The 19029-nt window shown below is 43.8% G+C and overlaps 1 protein-coding gene across 1 annotated transcript in view; it reads right to left on the bottom strand.

The window, feature by feature from the left end:
- Nucleotides 1–16695, bottom strand: part of LOC130112070 (carbohydrate sulfotransferase 8-like) — a 189772-nt gene extending 173077 nt beyond the window's left edge. The window contains exons 1-3 of the mRNA XM_056279371.1: nt 16687–16695; nt 13638–13821; nt 8231–8238 (exon numbers count right to left, since the gene is read on the bottom strand). Coding sequence (XP_056135346.1) covers nt 8231–8238; nt 13638–13821; nt 16687–16695 — 201 coding nt within the window. The remainder of the gene's footprint in view (nt 1–8230; nt 8239–13637; nt 13822–16686) is intronic.
- Nucleotides 16696–19029: the final 2334 nt, after the last annotated feature.

Raw genomic sequence — 19029 nt, 5'->3', positions numbered from 1 at the left:
CACTCCAATCAGGCCTTGAAACGAAGTTTTTTTTAAAGCCGGCTGACACCATCTCATATTCTGAACACGACTGAGTTTGTCTTGCGCCTCCGCTGATCTTTTTCATGCATGGCTGCTGCGTAACCGCCTCCACTTCACCTGCCACCTGTTTCGAGCCGCTTCTGTGAACTGTATCACAGATCTGTGCTCTGCGTTTTCCATAGATATTGTGCATGTAGATAGCGTGCACAGCCAATCCATTACTTAATATGTGAAGTGTGATATGAAATTGTCACCCTTCTTAAAAAAAAAAATCAAACAATTGAGTTGTCACCAAAATGCTATTCTTGTTAATTGCCTAGGAAGAATATTCAAAGGACTCTTGGAACTGTAATATATTCAGTATGCCGATTTAAACAGTGGGGGGACGTGTAGACAATTTATCACCAGTCAACAAGTCCTAATGGTCACACTTCTAATTAAATATATTCATCATAGGTTGCCATGTGAGCTAGCATTAGCGCCTAGTCCTAGAGCAATTGGTTACCTTCCGCCCAGGAGTTCATACGTACCCATGACTATTTTGGGTATGGGAATGTGAACACTATTTGGCAATATATATTTATCAAAATAAGCTTATAATATATGCAGTATGTATTTATATTTGATTTTCATTTTAAGGATTTAAGGCATTCTAATTATCGCTTCAGCTTGTCTCTCAATGTCACTGACATAACCGATGTGGTCCTTGCTGTCAAATGATCTTTTATAGAGCGAGTCAAACCATCAGATACCCACGAATGAAAACAAAACCTGTTTCAGGGTGGGCTTCTGTTGTACACACATTGCACAACGTCTTCCTGTTAAGCAGCGAGAAAAGACAACTCAGGGAAAGTTTCAACAATGGTTTTCATTATCACCGCTTAGCTTTTCAAGCCATAAGATTCCTCTTCGGTAAGATCTGCGTTATGTAAATGCTCTCTCTTTCCTCCTACTCTCTCTCTCTCTCTCTCTCTCTCCTTGTGTGACTCTCACTCTGTCTTTGACTGGCTTTTACAGCCTCTATCAAGCCTGCGAGAGGGCGCTACAAGGCTCGAGACTCGCGAGCCTGTTTTTGACAGAGAACTCTGGACACGTTCTGCTTTCTGCAAAGACGAGTGTTTCTGCCTCTCTGAAGTTCGTGCGATGGAGAGGACGAGCTTTTCTGACAGGGTTTCAGAGTTTGACAAGAACAGACTCAAGCAGAGATGGTGACATCAGAGAAATCATGCTGCTTATGCAACAAGCTCGCCCTGTCTTATGAAATCAATTCTGGGGGGGGGGGGGTTTCTTTCTGTGGGACTGCCGGGAGCCTGCGTACTACTCCCCAGCCCACACTTCACCTGCTGCCATGCCCTTTATCAAAACTATGTTTCAATGAAACATACTACTATCAAATGATCCAATCTACACTGAGAAACTCATTTGAACTCTCTTTGAAATTGTCCAACATTTTGTTAATGAGAAAAGGAGAAGAATGAACATGAGAAAGACCCCCCTCCCCCGTCAACAAATAGAAAATGTAAAAAAAAAATGGTTGGCGACAAAGAAGAGATGTAAGTTTTGGCTCCATATTAGACATTCATGTTGTTGCTCATTATGTTGTTTTTGATAACCAATCCAGTCCTAATTAACATGTGCCCCCATGGTGAGTTGTCTTGTTTGCAGAGACAGCTGAGGACTTGGTGTCCGACAGATAGTGGAATGTTGTGGAACATTGATGGCTAGGAAGATGACACTGCGAACAAAAGGCCAAGTGCTGACTTTAATGAGTGTTAGCTAGGCTCTGTCACTCTGTGGTAGACCTGTTCCTATTAATTACAAAGGACGCACGGCTCCAAAACATGCACTGTGAAGGGAGGCACCAAAGATCCCTCGCCCATCCATATTAAGTTGCAATGATTTTGACAAAGACTCACTACTGAATTCACAAAAGGATTGTGCGGCTTTTGCGGCCACTGAACCGGCACAATTACGACAAAAAGAAACCGTGTAATTCTCAAAAGCACCCACAAAGGGTGAAATGCACCCCTAACTGTACTGCTAAGCAAATAGCGTCTTGGTGCTCTTTGCACATATTTAAACTAGGTAATATGTGGTCTCATGATACCAGACAATCAGAGATCTCTGCCTACCAAAGTCTTGAGCCCTCTAAATGCAAGATAGTTGCTACAACAGTGGCCAGAATGGCTGCTAACAAACCTATGCCTATCCAGCCATCCATCCATTATCCAAACCACTTATTATGCTTTCAGGGTCGCAGGGATGCTGGAGCCTATCCCAGCAGTCATTGGGCGGCAGGCAGGGAGACATCCTGGACAGGCTGCCAGGCCATCACAGGGCTTTGGAAACTTGCCTTACCGGAAATGACGCTCTCCCGCCATCCTCCTCCGTAGTGAAACAGACTGGAGATATCGCGACCCACTTTGTAATACGGAGAGAGCTTATTTAAAACATTGAAAATGGATGTCCTGGGCAACATTAGATTATGTATTTCTGTTTTATCAAATGTGTGGTACAATTAAGAATTTACGGCGACTTTGTTTAAAACTTTTAACCCAGGACAAGAAAAACTATGTTGTATGGTTTGGAGACGGTGGCACTGACGAAAAGACAGGAGGCGGAGCTGGAGGTGGCAGAATTGAAGATGCTAAGATTTTCATTGGGAGTGACGAAGAAGGACGGGATTAGGAACGAGTATATTTGAGGGATAGCTCAGGTTGGACGGTTTGGAGACAAAGCAAGCGAGGCAAGATTGAGATGGTTTGGACATGTGTGGAGGAGAGATGCTGGGTATATTGGGAGAAGGATGCTGAATATGGAGCTGCCAGGGAAGAGGAGAAGCGGAAGGCCAAAGAGAAGGTTTAAGGATGTGGTGAGGGAAGACATGCAGGTGGCTGGTGTGACAGAGGAAGACGCAGAAGACAGGAAGAAATGGAAACGGATGATCCGCTGTGGCGACCCCTAATGGGAGCAGCCGAAAGTAGTAGTAGTAGTCTCTCAATGTCACTCATTACGTAATGTCCCCCAAAGCAGATGTGTAGTCCGGCCGGACAGATAAATCATGACCTGATAAAAGATTGTTTCTTTTTAACTGATTAATATGTTTCGTCACAAATGCAACAAACATTAAAAAAAACTTTGAAGGAGTTTTTGTCTGTCTGCAGCTGAGCCATCCTATAAAGCACGTGTTGCTGGCACGACAGTGTTTACAAGCGCACGACTTCTGCAAGTCACCTCCCCAATATGGCCGCACTAAAGACTTTGGATTGGTTCTGCAATGCAGTTTCTTTTTATTTTAAACACTAATTTCTACTCAGTTTAGCAACAAAAGCTGGGAGATGGTGAGTCAATGTAATATGTGTAACGGGGTTAAATGTGTTTCCCTGAATTTCTCTACTAAAGCTGCGTTTCTCCTTGCAAGGTTGTGCAATTTCTGTGGGGTGCATTTTTATTTTCACACATCTCTGTAATTCTGGGGTACAGTAGTTTGTGGCCCTGTGATGGCCTGGCGGCCTGTCCAGGGTGTCTCCTCGCCTGCTGCCCAGTGGCTGCTGGGATAGGCTCCAGCATCCCTGCGACCCTGAGTAAGGATAAGCAGTTTGGATAATGGATGGATGGAGTAGTAAGGGGGTAGGGGGCTGGGGCATGGGTTGGCCCTCGCACAAGGAACGCATAAGTCTTGACGTTAGTTCCTCCTCGGTCTCTTTTTTGCTGCTGTCTCACGACGGATGAGCAGCATGTATCTGACTCGCTCATTGCCTGAGCTTGTCTTTTCATTGAATTCAGGAGCTGTGTGTGTCTGGCTCGCTCCTTGCCTGACTTTTTGTTTCTTTCCTTTGAATCCAGGTAGAACAGCACATTAACAGCAGAGAGACCCAGGGCTGGTTGGGGCGTCAGTTAATTTAAACACAACACAAAGGGAGGACAAACACTCCTGTTACATACATTTGGTGCAAAATTTACCCCTTTCTATGCAACTCACAAACACCAGCGCTAATAGCCACATGCAGTTAGAGTGAAAATTATTAACGTCTTAGGAGAGTTGGTGGTAACTGAAGCACATTTATTGCCATCCCATCCTTCAGATGGGTCGTTAAACTGAGGTCCTGACTCACTGTGGTCATTAAAGATCCCATGGCACTTATAACAAAAAGTAGGTGGTTCCCTGGTGTCCTTGCAAAATTCCCAGCATGGCTCTCTCCCTCATCCCCATGTGCAATTGGCTCAATGATTCCTCCCTCTCCACATCAAGCTGATGTGTGGTGAGCGTTCTGGTGCAAAATGGCTGCCGTGCATCACCCAGGTGGTGCTACGCACTGGTGGTGTTTGAGGTGAGTTTCTCCCCCTTCGCTGTGAAGCGCTTTGGGTATCGAGATAAAGTGCTATATAAACATAATCCATTATTATTATTATCTATAAGGGGGGTCACGCCCAGACTTTCCAATGATCATGGCAGCAGTGATGTTGCCAGGTGAAGGCATCGTCATGCCCGGCATGCTCGTGAGCGGATATTTCGAAGAATACCACTTATTGACTTAACTGAGACCAAAATCATTCACAGATACAGGTTGCCAGGTCTAACAATTCTTGCTTATACTTGATGACTTCAAGGATGATATTGAACCTGCCTACTGTGTTCTTGGTGCAAAGCCATCAGTTATACTTTGCTTCATGGATAATTGCAATCAGATGCAAAATGAGGGCAAATCGCACTCAGCTGCAAAACTGTGTGTGCTGTAATAACATTAGTGCAATATCTTGCGTGAATCGGACCTTGAGACGGGGCAGCTAGCAGTTGTAAGTGACGCGCAATTGCTATCAGCAGCCGCAATCCATCCTTCGTGAATTCACCTGTCATTTTTTCCGAGGCACTACTGTATGCAGTCTCTCAATTTGATTTAAGGTAAGAGAAATCCAACCCTTGGCTCAAAGTAGCTTCAGAAGCTGCCAGTCTGTGTCTGTGCATTCCTGTTTGTGATAATACACATACAGTAATTGTGCAGAGCTGTCCGTGTGTTTATGTGATGCTTCCAATAACAGAACCTGTGTGGATGTACTCTTTTGTGTTCACAGTCGTCGTCAGCATACTTAGCCTTGGCAGGAAAAAAGCATGGGGCAGATTGGCAGCATTGAGAGGCATGATCCCTAATCAAAGCCAAATAGAATAGAGCCAACAGAAGAGACTCTGTGTTATTCTTCTTGTGCTCTCCCTATGCTCTATTTTATTTCCTTTTAAAAAATTTTTTAACAGGCACCCAGGGTGGCATTATGGAAAATGTCTACCTGACAACAACTCTTCACTGCCGGCTGGCTGGTCAAGCCCTGCCCCCTGCCTCAGTCATCTAACCCCGCCTGCTGCGAGAGCCTGAGACACGATGCACCGTCGACTCTGCACTAAGTCAGAAGGGACGACCAGAGAGTGTGCTTTAATTTCCCTTATTTCTTTTATTTCAATTGTTGTTGGTAAACGTAGCTGCTTCCTTCTCTTCCTGTCATCCCTCTTAGACTGTAAAGTTGCTTTCATAGCCGTATTTCATATTTCATGGTTTTATGGATTGCACCAGATCAGCTGTTTTTGAAGTTTTATTTATTATTTATTTAGTTTTATTTCATGTCCAAAAGTGAAGAATAGTTCTGGGTAGTAACGCTGGCTGAGCTTCAGCTCTGCACTAACATGATTTGCTGGCTGTGCCCAATGAATTCTCCCACACACAGTATGTCTTGAAAGTCTAGAAAAAGAAAAATGGATAAAGTTTTAAAGGCTTTTACTTGGAAACTGTATTTCTCTGAACATCTAATGCTCCTTCTTTTTTTTTGGGCCCCTGCCCCCCTCCCCGCTTTTTCTCCCCAATTGTATCCAGCCAATTACCCCACTCTTCCGAGCCATCCCGGTCGCCGCTCCACCCCCTCTGGCGAGCCGGAGAGGGCTGCAGACTACCACATGCCTCCTCCGATACATGTGGAGTCGCCGGCCGCGTCTTTTCGCCTGACAGTGAGGAGTTTCACCAGGGGGACGTAGCACGTGGGAGGATCACACTATTCCCCCCAGTTCCCCCTCCATCCCAAACAGGCGCCCCGACTGACCAGAGGAGGCGCTAGTGCTAATTTTTTTTGTGTTTAGATGTATTCAAATTCTCATTAACAGCTTGCACAATAAATTGCATTGTTCTGAACTTAACTCTTCAAGCGCTAATGATTTATTTTATCTATATATCAGTTTATCAAATGCGTCTTCTCGTTGAGTACATTTTAACACCCATAAGAGATTTTTTTTATACTGGTATTGGCTGTGAGGATGATGGAGTGAAAATCCAGGAAGTAAGCAAGAAATAACATCTATTTACATAGACTGGCATACAGCATCCACTAGTGGGCAGGATCAGATGGGGAGGAAAAACAGATTACGCTGCAAGGGCCCATGGCATAACCCCAGGCATTAATGTTAATGGAAACCCACATGACCTTGCAGTTGCCAGCGACTGTCTCCGTTTTAAATCCATCTGCATTTGCTTTGCTCTAGAAAAGGCCAGAGGGAAAGTGATATAGGCACCTGATGCCAATGCAGGAAAATCCAAGCGATCCCTGAGGCCCTCACTAATGTCTTCTCCCCCTGAGGCTTATGAAGGCTATCGGAGCTGACTGTCGAATGGCGGTTGACATTATGGTTGCTGGTATAATTGTCCAGGTAGTCACTTTATTTGAGCACTAAGCATGCAGGTAAAAGCCTCGATTTACGCTGTTTCAGTGATCAACCCTCCGATAGTGCTCTCCCTTGTTTTCAGATGGCATATTGCATTTACGGTTGCGTAAAACCACCATGCCACAGATGGCCAGTCCAAGTATTGCTTTCCACTGATCTTCCTGGTCACAGAGAAACAGGGAGGCTAGTGCCAGCACAAGTTTTAACAGGCAAGCTTTTTCAAAGGACCTTTGCAAGCCCTGTTGAAAAGGGTGGAAAAAAAAAAGAAAACAGCAAAAGGAACACTCCTTTTTTTCCACAAACATTTGATGGTGGATTTGCATAGAAATATGGTCCAGTTCCTCTGCTCCGGGGTCATCGGCACAATTTAATTACATTAAGAGACAACTAAATTAGACTTTGCAAACATACAGGGCTTAAGGGATTACTGGACCTCTGACTGGGAGATCAAATTTTACCTTCCAGCATGAAACAATATTGCCTGGTCCCTGGCAGAGGCTGTGTGCGAAGAGGTGAGGGGATTGAAGGATGAAGGGATAAAGGGATGGAGGGCGACTAGTAGTGGACAGCCAGATGATAGATTAGAATGGCAGACGGATCAGAGTACTGCTCTCACTGTATTTCACCTAATTTTAATTTTTGGGGCTTTTTTTTAATTTGTTTTTATGACTCTCCAGATTGATTTAAGGCAGCCCTGAAAAAGTTTCATTGTATTTTCATGCTGTGGTTTTAGGCCTAATACATTTGATAGTAATACTTTTTGTGAATCTAATCCTGTCACTTGCCTTGATTCATTCGCCTCACTTGCCTGGATGCGTTTCCCACTCTCCTGTTGCACTTTCCTGTACAGCACTGTGTGTGCGTCATGTTTCATCTGTACATCACCCAAATTTCATCCTATTGAGAATTACTGAATCACGGTACGCTGGTTCAGCATAACGACTGTACTGGATAGCTAGAACGGGAACAAGTGCTTCAATGCACATATACATAGTAACACTTGATGCTTGTTTGTGGGACTGTATGTGTATATATCACTGTCTAATGTCATTTCTTCCACTTCGTCTTACACTGTATGTACAGCAACATAGTGGCATACAAATACTGTGACGGGGCAGGGACAAAATAGCAAAAGGGCACCTGCTGATAAATGTGTGTCTGGGGTGGGAATAGCTGAAAAAAGCAACTTTGCTTTTTTGTGAGTTAAGCTAAATGCAGTCACAGCCTCTCAAGGGAAATAAAGTGTAGTATTTTTGACCTCTGGCTGAAGCTAAGCCACATTAGAAAAAAAAAAAGAAGAATATTGAAATTGGATCAGCATAAATACCAGAATACGTACAGTCAAAGGTCTGAAAAAAGACAGCTGTTTAGAGTTTAGATATACATCTGGGTTTAAGACTGTTTACGGACTAGCCCTAATACTCTCAACACTTTAGTCTGATGGTGGCTTTTTTTGCTAATGGATAAAAGGCAAGGGTCTTACGATTTCATGGAGAGACTAAAAGCAACCTTGAGTCCTTAAATGCTCGGTGGTTTTCCTTGTGAGAGAAAAACATGCGCTACCTTCCATGCCTTAATAAACACATAGGCATAAAGTCTAAATCATTTTTTTGTGTACTATGTCTTTTTAAGATAGAAAGTTAGTGTTTAATGTATACAATCCAAACACTGCTCTGCCGATATAGATTGCAGGGTGTTGACTAGGGAATGTCTATGTACTGTTTTAAGAAGTACTGTTGCATTTTAAATATTACTGGTATGATGAAAGCTGGGACAGTGGCTTTGTGGTTTGCACTTTTAGATCCCAGCAAGTGGGTCCTGGGTAGATCTCAGCCCATTTTTGGGTAGTTTGCATGCTTTCCCCAAGTTCAACTGACTTTCCTGCAGGTTCTCCAGGTGACCCACCCAAGGTGAATTGGGGACTCTTGATTGCCAATTGCATAGGTGTGTGTGTGTGTGTGTGTGTGTGTGTGTGTGTGTGTGTGTGTGTGTGTGTGTGTGTGTGTGTGTGTGTGTGTCTTCCTGCCTTCTATCCAAAATAAATGGGATAGGCTCATAGGCTACAGCCCCCTGCAGTTTTGAAGTGAATTAAACGGGTATATTCGATGAATGAGTGGCGTGCTGCATGGGGAGAATCTCTTTGGGCACGCCAGGGTTAATTAACTTTCATACAGAAGAAATACTGCAGTATAAATGCCCTTCAGACAGGTTATATGCTCCTTTCAGCAAGCTCATCAAAAGATCTTTATTAGCAATGTCCTTTGACAGTTTGTACAAGATTAAACTGTGAAGAGTGATGAGACTGTCAACCCAAACTGGCCAATTTTAATTACATGCCTTCGAAATACCATCATACCCACTGGCATCTGAGTTTTTAAAACTTAAAATTGTTTGAAATTCTCACATATTTTGAATTCACATTGTTTGAAATGTATTTTTAGAGATTACACATAGCGTAAATGTTCTGTCATTTTCAAGTGGAATGCACTCTTGTGTTGCACAAAATACACTGGACAGTGTTTCAGACACCGTATAACTCAGTCATTCCACCATAATCAAATATCCTTTCCCTTTGTTGTGATAACCTCATGTATGAAAATATTTTGTGCACTGACCACATCTAATCTAATCGGGAATTCAAGAATGCGGGAACTCTCTATACTGTGATGGCCTGGCGGCTTGTCCAGGGTGTCTCCCCGCCTGCCGCCCAATGACTGCTGGGAAAGGCTCCAGCATCCCCACAACCCAGAGAGCAGGATAAGAGGTTCAGATAATAGATGGACGGATGGATGGATGGAGGGAGGAACTCTCTATGACCCAGTGGATAGATCATGGCCCAGACACAACCAGAAATAAGTGTCATTATGGAAAGCGGTTTTAACTTTAAATCATATTTATTGATATTAAATTCAGTGACATTTGATATCAGGTTTTTGGAAATTGATATCAACTTTTGTGAAACTTGATACCAGATTTCCATATTTCGATATCAGCTTTCATAAATTTGATATCAAGTTTCTGAATTTTGATATCGGTTTTCAGAATTTTGGCATCAAAATTTGGGAAATTGATATCAAACTTCTGTTTCTGGACGAGGAGGAACAAAAAAATAAATAAATGGCGGAGCTCTAGATGTCCTGTTACAGGTGCAAAGAAGATGTATGGCTGTTCAGAGGGCCGTTTATCAAGGATTTGCTGCTGAACTTGAAATACATGTCCTTACTTCGATAATTAGAAATGTGGAGTGAAAGGGAAAATGAAAGGGGACGCCCCTTCCTTGGAAGAATCCAATTCCCGTTGTACACGTTCAATGGTATTAACAACCCATATTAAAACATCTCAAGAACTTGATATCAGGTTTTCTAAATTTGATATCAAACTTGTGAAACCTGTGTTGATATCAAAATTTAAAAGCTTTATATCCAATTTCCCAAACTTGATATCAAATTAATCGAAACTTGATATCAGATTTCAAAAATTTGATTTCAAATTTCCCAAATTTGAAATCAAATTTCAAAAGCACCGATGTCAGTATTTTGCTTTACTCACATTCCCTGTTGGTGTTGGTAGCTAGCTTAGCTAATGTTATCTCCATTATCATTGCTTAGCTATAATAGCCGGCTATTGTGCCGAGCTAGTTGTTTGTTAAAGTAGGCTGCTACGTCACATGTTGTCACTCTCGAGCTACTTTAATATGGGTCATTAATGCCATTGAACACGTACAACAGGAGTTGGCTTCTTCCGAGGGAATGGCGTCCCTTCTGTTTTCCCTTTCGCCTCACATTTCTAATGAGCAAATTAAGAAAACGTATTTCTCGTTCATCAGCAAATCCTCGATAAACGGCCCTCTGAACAGCCGTACGTTTTCTTTGCACCTGTAACAGGACATCTCGAGCGCCACCATTGTTTGTCCCTCCTCGTCCAGAAACGGAAGTTTGATATCAATTTCCTGAAATTTGATATCAAAATTCCAAAAACTGATATCAAAATTCGGGAAATCTGATATCAAGTTTCAAAAACCTGATATCAAATTTCAACGAATTTTGATATAAAAAAAATATTCAATGTTAAAACGGCTTGCCATATGTCATTAGCTGTGGAGCGAGGTAAATATCACATGGCACTAACTCTGCAGGATTATGGGGTTCACTTCCCGCTGGGACCACCAATTCTAAAAACACATGCAGTCCAATCACTGAGAGGGAATAAGTTATTGTACCACCTGTACCACCTTGTACCACCTCTAAATGCACTTAAAGCCCACATAGGTACACACACACACACACACACACACACACACACACACACACACACACACTCTAACTTAGGCTAGAAACACTCACCCCCTTCTCTTCCAACATGGCCACTCAACAGCAGGCATCAAGATGAGGGACACATGCAGTGTCTCCCAGTTAAGTGAAGAATAGTTAGACCCCACTCACCACAAACAGTCGGTTTCCTGCTGTGAAAAATGGTCAGGCAGGTAAATTTGAGCAGCCAGTTCATGTAAACCGGTTGCCTTTGTTGGTGTCTCCATTCTTTGAGAGACAGACAGGTTGTGGCTTCTCCAGTTGTCCTCAAACAATTACTTGGTCGAGATCAAGGGGAGGCTGATGCCAGTTAAACCGCAGTTTTCTAAGCTGCCATTGTGTGTGTTATCTAAACCATGGGGTAGCAAAGCTCTCCACAGCACAGCTAGCCAAATAAAGAGGAGGAGAAAAAGAGAGTGGCAGATAAAAGCTGACACCCAATGTATTAAAACTCAACACCATTAGATATGAGCCTCTGCAAGGGTGAGGCACCATGGCTCAAGGCAATGATACTGCTTGCTAGCTGTGCCTTTTTTTTCTCTTTTTTTTTGTTGCAGGGGTTGGTAGGATTTTGTAGCAACTAGCAACTGCATCCTCTACCCCCCCCCACCACCACCACCACCACTACCACTGCCACACACCTCCTCCATTCTCTCCTCCTCTCTCTCCCCCATTCTCTATTTCCCCCACTTTCTTTCTCATACATGATTCAATAAATGGACACTCTTCCTTTTTTCCAACATTTCAAGTAAAAAGATGGAGCAGGCTGGATGAAAGGATGTGCTTATCTTGCAGAAAAGCTGTCCTACAAACATGCTTCACTGCAAAATGGCTAGTAATCACAAGAGTGAGAAATCTTCAGTAAAATACTACTAATTTCACCATTTATGTGTCTTTGACTTTTTAATGGATTGTGATATCTGTTTTTATGTGTGGGTGATCTATCTATCTATCTATCTATCTACCTACCTGTCTGTCTGTATATCTATCTATCTATCTATCTATCTATCTATCTATCTATCTATCTATCTATCTATCTATCTACCTACCTACCTACCTGTCTATATATCAGTCTGTATATCTATCTATCTATCTATCTATCTATCTATCTATCTATCTGTCTGTCTGTCTGTCTGTCTGTCTGTCTATCTTTGCTGATGCTTAGCGTAGTGATGCTGCAGCAGAAGCACATTGTAAGGGATGTACAGGCCTGTGTTTATACTGTATGTCTGTGTAGTATGTGTGTGTGTGTGTGTGTGTGTGTGTGTGTGTGTGTGTGTGTGTGTGTGTGTGTGTGTAATCAGCTTGCACTGCAGAGGAATGGGTCTGTGTGTGACAAGATCCCTGAGAGCATCTGACAATCAGAGGAATATTAGAGGTGTGGAGAGAATGTTCTCTCCAGTGTAAGTGGCTCTCCCAGATAAGGGGGCTGACAGCACGCTGATATTGGTGATGACTGGTGATGCTGGTTACATACAATAATCCCACTGTATGGTGAATTGGGGGGCTGACCCGCTTCAACTCCCATAGTGAGGGTCTTGGCCCTTGAAAGCTGTGGCCCTACCGGGACGGGTGTTAACCACCAGTGTCCTCTGAGAAGACAAGGACACGACGGCTCATGTAAATATGACTCGCTGCTTCTGTCCTGCAACAACTCACAAGCAACACAATTTTTTAGAAAGGGCTTGAGGTGAGAGGTCTCAGGGGTGACAGGCAAGGGATTTTTCTTGTAAATTCTTGATACTGATGCTGTCGGGATACATCTGTGTGTCTTATTTTGATTTTATTGTTGGCAATGAGTTTTTGAAATTCTGCCATAGGTTTACATGTCACAGGCCCAGCCTAAACATGGCCTACAGCGTCTATTAGTGACAGCAGTGATATATAGCCAATGGATCCAAAATTTAAGGAAGACTGGTTAGAGTAACGTAAAGCCCTCAGCCATGTGTGTACCAATGTGGACTATAAGAGATGATCTGTCAATGAGGGCTACTGCTAAACTATCCCCTATATTCATACTAAACACATCACAAACCTAATAGAAGTTCTCCACGTGACCGTGCATGCTACTGCTTGGCACTGTACTATTGTGTGTGTCCATGTACGCATGTGTATGTGTGTGCAGGCCCATTTACATGCTTGTGTTTATTTTGATTTTCCATGTGGAAATCTGAATGTGAGCAAATTGTGTGTTCCTGCATGCAACTTTTGAATGTTTTGTGTGCATCAGGATGGTATGCTATGCACATAGGCAAAAATGAATGTTTAAGTGTTTTGTTTTGTTTTTTTGCATTTGCATCAGCACTAATTTTTTTAACGAAAAATGTTTGCAATCACCCTGACAGGTATGACACAAAAACATAATCAAAACTCACCTTTAAGAAAAACAACTATAATGGAAATGCAACTGTCAGTAAGTTTCATCATATGTGAATTTTGTGTTCATCGTTGACACATTGTGTAGAAAAAAAAGCCATTGATAAACGTTCGTCATTATAGTTTTTGTCATCGAGCGCAAAAAAATGGTTTCTATTTACTAGTTTGTCCGTGTGCAGTATGCGTGTCCTTGTCTGGTGACTTAATCCGGGAGCCACGGGGACACTAACCTGGGCCCTGTTGCTGAACCATCTCAGACAAGTCCTGCAGGTGGATGAAGAGAACCAGGCCTCCAGCGGCGAACAAGAGGAGGAACCAGAAGGAGCAGGGAAGCATCCTCCTCCGGCCGCGCAGGGAATCCAACACCATCCTCCACTCCATCCACAGCACAGACAGGAATTTATGAGGAGAGGTCTGCAGAAAATCCAAGAGGTCGAGGAAAGGAGAAAGACAGGAGAGAAACAGGATAGGATGAGAGAGAGGGAAAGAAATGACACGAGAAAGGAAAAAAAGAGGCCGGCGAGGGGGAGGAGGATCAGAGGGAGGAAGAAGGAAGAAGGAACGGGGAAATGGATGGGAACAGCAGAAAGGAGTAGACAAAAGACAGAGGGGAGAAATAGTGACAGGGACAAAGTGAGAGAGAGGGAAGAGGAGAAGAAATAGGAGACCAGGTCAGTTGGTTAAAAAGGTCACTGCAGGATGAGACTGGGACAGAGCGCTTATTTGAATGCCGTGTGATGCGCAATATTATCAACATGTTATATCTGGATTTATACATCGCAGTTCTTGGGAGAGGCTGCAGGACTGACGCAGGGATTTGAAAAACGGCAGTGAGCTGCGGCCGCTTCACTCACCGACTAGACGGATCTGCGCAGACAGAGCCGGCTTTACTGAACACGTAATCATAATCACACTCGTGCGAGGTGGGGAGGAGGACATCAATAATGCTAGGAGCCACTTTCAAGCCGGAGGTAGAACGAAGGAACGCATAAACACAATTATAATATAAGTCCTGTAATAATAAACGCCCTTTGGTGGCCGGCCAGCGCACCATTCATTTTCAGAAAAATCATTGCATTCCGGGACGCTACATCAAGGCTGTTATTATTCTGTATCAGTCGCGGCACAAATAGTAATGTTTACAGTGTATTTTGAATGTGAGTCTGCAGTATAAGTATAGTGACAGAAGTAATAAGAGCAGTAGCAATACTAATAAGAGATAATGGCGGGTCTCGGTTTATCATGAGCACACAGGCCCCGATCGATCAATGCAACACAGGGCCCCATGATGCCCTAAAATGAAACGGCGCTCATTTCCTTGCAAAGCCTGCATTCATGCTAAACTCCCCTGCTGCAACGAGGCCAGTATCCCGCCTGCTGTACTGGTGTAGGCTACTGCAGTTGACCACAGGCTATTTACGATGAATATATATATACAATTGCAATCATGACGCCCCTGACGTATCGCGCCTCAACAGAATTCAAATGCAGAAATGTGTTGTGCTGATGCTTCACTGCGGAAATGTCTGCAAATCATTCCCATCCCCCCCACCCCCCACCCCCGGTCTGGGCTTTTTGTTTGTGATAGAGAGGGTGAGTACAGACCAACTCTGGGCTCTGTTCATAACAGCAGAGCGGCCGTGAAGCAGCTCCCTTCCAATTACTATGCAAATCAGCCTGTGTGACAACTTAAGCAAGCGCAGGTCTATGTTCAACATGTGCACCGGGGGGGGGGGATTTCTAAATTTGGGTGTGTTTTGGTGATGTCTAGAACGTGCTTACGTGCCTCCCCCCCCCCAGATTCTCTGCCAAACCCCAAAGCTATAAAGAAGTGACATAAATCAGATAGGACAGGTTTCTGGGAGCCAAACTCATGACTAAAGTAAGAAATATTACAGCGTTTTTATATCTTCATCTTGGTCTATTCAACCTTTTTTCTTTTTTTGGGGGGGGGGTCTGGTTAAAAAAAAAGTTGAAAAGAGAAAGAGGAATGAATAAACATGCATGTGAATAACTTGTAAGGGAATGCCGCCGCAAACGGAAAACAGACAAAAATAATGTGAATACTTAAGGAGAATAATGCAAAAACAGCAAAACACATCAATAACAAGGAAGAGAAATTAAATTAATTGAGTATAGAGTATTTATGAGTGGGGACTGTAGGTCCTTGTGGTGTGTATCTGTTGTTCCTAAAAGTGAGTGTATATATATTCATTCATCCATCCATTATGCAAACCACTTATCCTTACTCAGGGTCGCAGGGATGCTGGAGCCTATGCCAGCAGTCATTGGGTGGCAGGCGGGGAGACATCCTGGACAGGCCACCAGGCCATCACAGGGCCGACACACACACACACACACACACACACACACACACACACACACACACACACACACACACACACACACACACATACCTAGGGACAATTTAGTACAGCCGATTCACCTGACCTACATGTCTTTGGACTGTGAGAGGAAAGCGGAGCACCCGGAGGAAACCCACACAGACATGGGGAGAACATGCAAACTCCACACAGTGGATGACCCCAAAGGTTGGACTACCCCGGGGCTCGAACCCAGGACCGTTTTGCTGTGAGGCGACCACACTAACCACTGCACCACTGTGGCGTGTGTGTGTGTACATGTGTGTGGTTGTCTGTGTGTGTGTGACACAGAGAGAGAGAGAGAGAGAGAGAGAGAGAGAGAGAGAGAGAGAGAGAGAGAGAGAGAGAGAGAGAGAGAGAGAGAGAAGAAAGAGAAAGAAAGAGAGAGAGAGAGAGAACTAGAGAGCGATACAAGACAGAGCTATAGAAATTCAAAAAAATAAGAATAAAAAAAGAGAATAACTGTGTTGAGGGCCCTGGTGAATAAGCACGGAAGTGAAAAACATCCATGTGGCCTTAAAGCAGTGCAGAGTACAGGGTTAGCCATTGCAGAAATCCACTTCTTAGTGCCCACTCTTCACCTTCAGTGCTGCCTCATCCTAAGTTTTATCGTTTATAAAATCAGACTTGACTGACAGGAGAGAAACAGCATATTATCTTTTTTTTACAATCACAACTAAAAATGCAAACAAAAGTCTTGTCAAAAGCCAGCTCTGTGTTTGTGATGGAGGACTTTTTCCAACAGCTATCGCAGTAGTGTGGTGGGATGACAACAGGCTGCATATGAAAGATATTTGTTTGACTGATAGTTGCACACATATCAATATGTCGCGATGGGGAAGTCACAGCAATACAGAAATGAGTAAAAGCCCCCACACTCCATTCCTATACTTACTGACACCATTTCATTTGGGTTGAATCCTCATCTGGTTATCGAGCGGAAAGCTGAACATTACTCACATCTTATACGGAAACACTGACGGTAAAGAGACAGACCCTCATGTGATCCAGGGAGCAGCTAAGAACAGCATACTAAAGAGATAGAAAGCTTTTTAAAATCTAAACGTCTCCCCTGTTGGTGCCCATTTCTCACTTCTGGGGACTTCCCTGTTATGTCTGTCATTCCACTGAATTGAGCTTAATGTCATAATTTAATTCAAATCAGGCCCTTGTGTTATATTTTAATTTCCATAGCTTATCCCTGAATGACTTTTATGCCACAAAATCCCTCAAATACAATTACATATATCTCATACCCCATTAATGTTTGCGGGGGGAAAAAAGTGTTTAAACATGAAATTTAAAGTGGTTCCTGTGCAAATGGTCGCCCTCATATTCCTTCGTTTCCAGTATACTATCCTGTCACTTAGCCCTGTGGTTCAATACCACACCAACCCAACCAATATGTACCATACATGTTGGTTGGTACATTAGTACATACATTGGGCGGCACAGTGGCGCAGTGGTTAGCGCTATCACCTTACAGCAAGAAGATCCTGGGTTCGAACCCCGGGGTTGTCCAACCTTCGGGATCATCCCAGGTCATCCTCTGTGTGAAGTTTGCATGTTCTCCCCGTGTCTGCGGTGGGTTTTCTGCGGGTGCTATGGTTTCCCCCACCATCAGAAAAGACATGCATATTAGGGTTAATACTCCTGTCTGTGCCCTTAACCAAGGCATGGCAAGACGAACTGGAGCTGGTCCCCGGGTGCTGCACGGTGGCTGCCCACTAGTCTTATTTACACAGCTAGGATGGGTTAAAATGCAGAGCGTAATTTCCCTATGGGGATCAATTGAGTATATCCAAAAAAAAAAAAAAAAAAAAATCTAAAATCTAAATCATACCAACATGTACCCTGGATCTGCTGAATGACAGAAGCTAAGCAGGTGTGGACTTGGCTAGCACTTGGATGGGAGACCTCCTGGGAAAATGCATTGCTGCTGGAAGTGGTGGGCCAGTAGGGTGCAGTATTCCCTCTGGTCCTACTGTACAACAAAAATCCCAATGCCCCAGTGCAGTGACAGGGACACTGTGCTTTCGGAGATACTGTCCTTCAAATGAGACGCTAAACCGACGTCCTGACTCACTGTGGTCATTAAAGATCCCATGGCACGCGTCTGGGTAGCATAGCGGTCTATTCTGTTGCCTACCAACACGGGGATCAGTCAATCGCAGGATTGAATCCCTGTGTTACCTCTGGCTTCGTCGGTAGTCCCTAAAGACACAATCGGCCGTGTCTGCGGGTGGGAAGCTGGATGTGGTTATGAGTCCTGGTCGCTGCACTAGCGCCTCCTCCGGTCGGTCGGGGTGCCTGCTGGGGGGAGGGGGAATAGCGTGATCCTCCCATGTGCTACGTCCCCCTGACAAAACTTCGGAATGTCAGGTGAAACAAAGCAGCTGGCGACTCCACATGTATCGGAGGAGGCATGTGGTAGTCTGCAGCCCTCCCCTATCGGCAGAGGGGGTGGAGCAGCGACTGGGATGGCTCAAGAGTGGGGTAATTGGCCAGGTACAATTGGGAAAAAGGGGGGGGGAATCCCCCCCAAAAAATAAAGATCCCATGGCACTTATCACAAAGAGTAGGGGGTTCCCTGGTGTCCTGGCAAAATTCCCAACCTTGCTCTCTCCATCTGACCACCTAATCATCCTCCCATGTGATTGGCTCAATGATTCTTCCCTCTCCACCTCAAATTGATGTGTGGTGAGCATTCTGGTTCAAAATGGCTGCCATGCATCATCCAGGTTAGTGCTACATATTGGTGGTGGTTGAGGCGAGTTACCCCCATCTCTGTGAAGCACTGTGGGTATCTAGATAAAGTGCCATATAAATGTAATCCATTAATAGACGAACATGAGTACAAACATCTGTGTGGGTTTTAGTTTAGCTTTAAAGCACAACGTCACATGCCTCTGTCTCTCTTCCTTGCCATCATCCTCTTCTGTTTCTGCCACAAAAGAGGGAAAGCTTGTGAAGGGCCAGTGGGGACATGAGATGTTCAAATTTTTTTTAATATATATATATATATATATATATATATATATATATAATTGAAAAATGTCCCTTCTGGTCCTCAGAAGAAGTTTAAAGCTTAATCATGAATTATGCAATGTGGTTTTGAATTAATCTTACAGAGCCGGTTACTTCATATTCTAACCATGTCAATAACTTCTAAAGCAGGCCTGGCTCCACTTATTGTTATGGTAGCAATAGTGTTGCCCAGAGACGACGTCTCTCTTGT

Source organism: Lampris incognitus, chromosome 4 (assembly GCF_029633865.1).
Source record: "Lampris incognitus isolate fLamInc1 chromosome 4, fLamInc1.hap2, whole genome shotgun sequence".
Lineage (NCBI taxonomy): Eukaryota > Metazoa > Chordata > Actinopteri > Lampriformes > Lampridae > Lampris > Lampris incognitus.
This window is presented reverse-complemented; position numbering and strand designations above follow the sequence as displayed.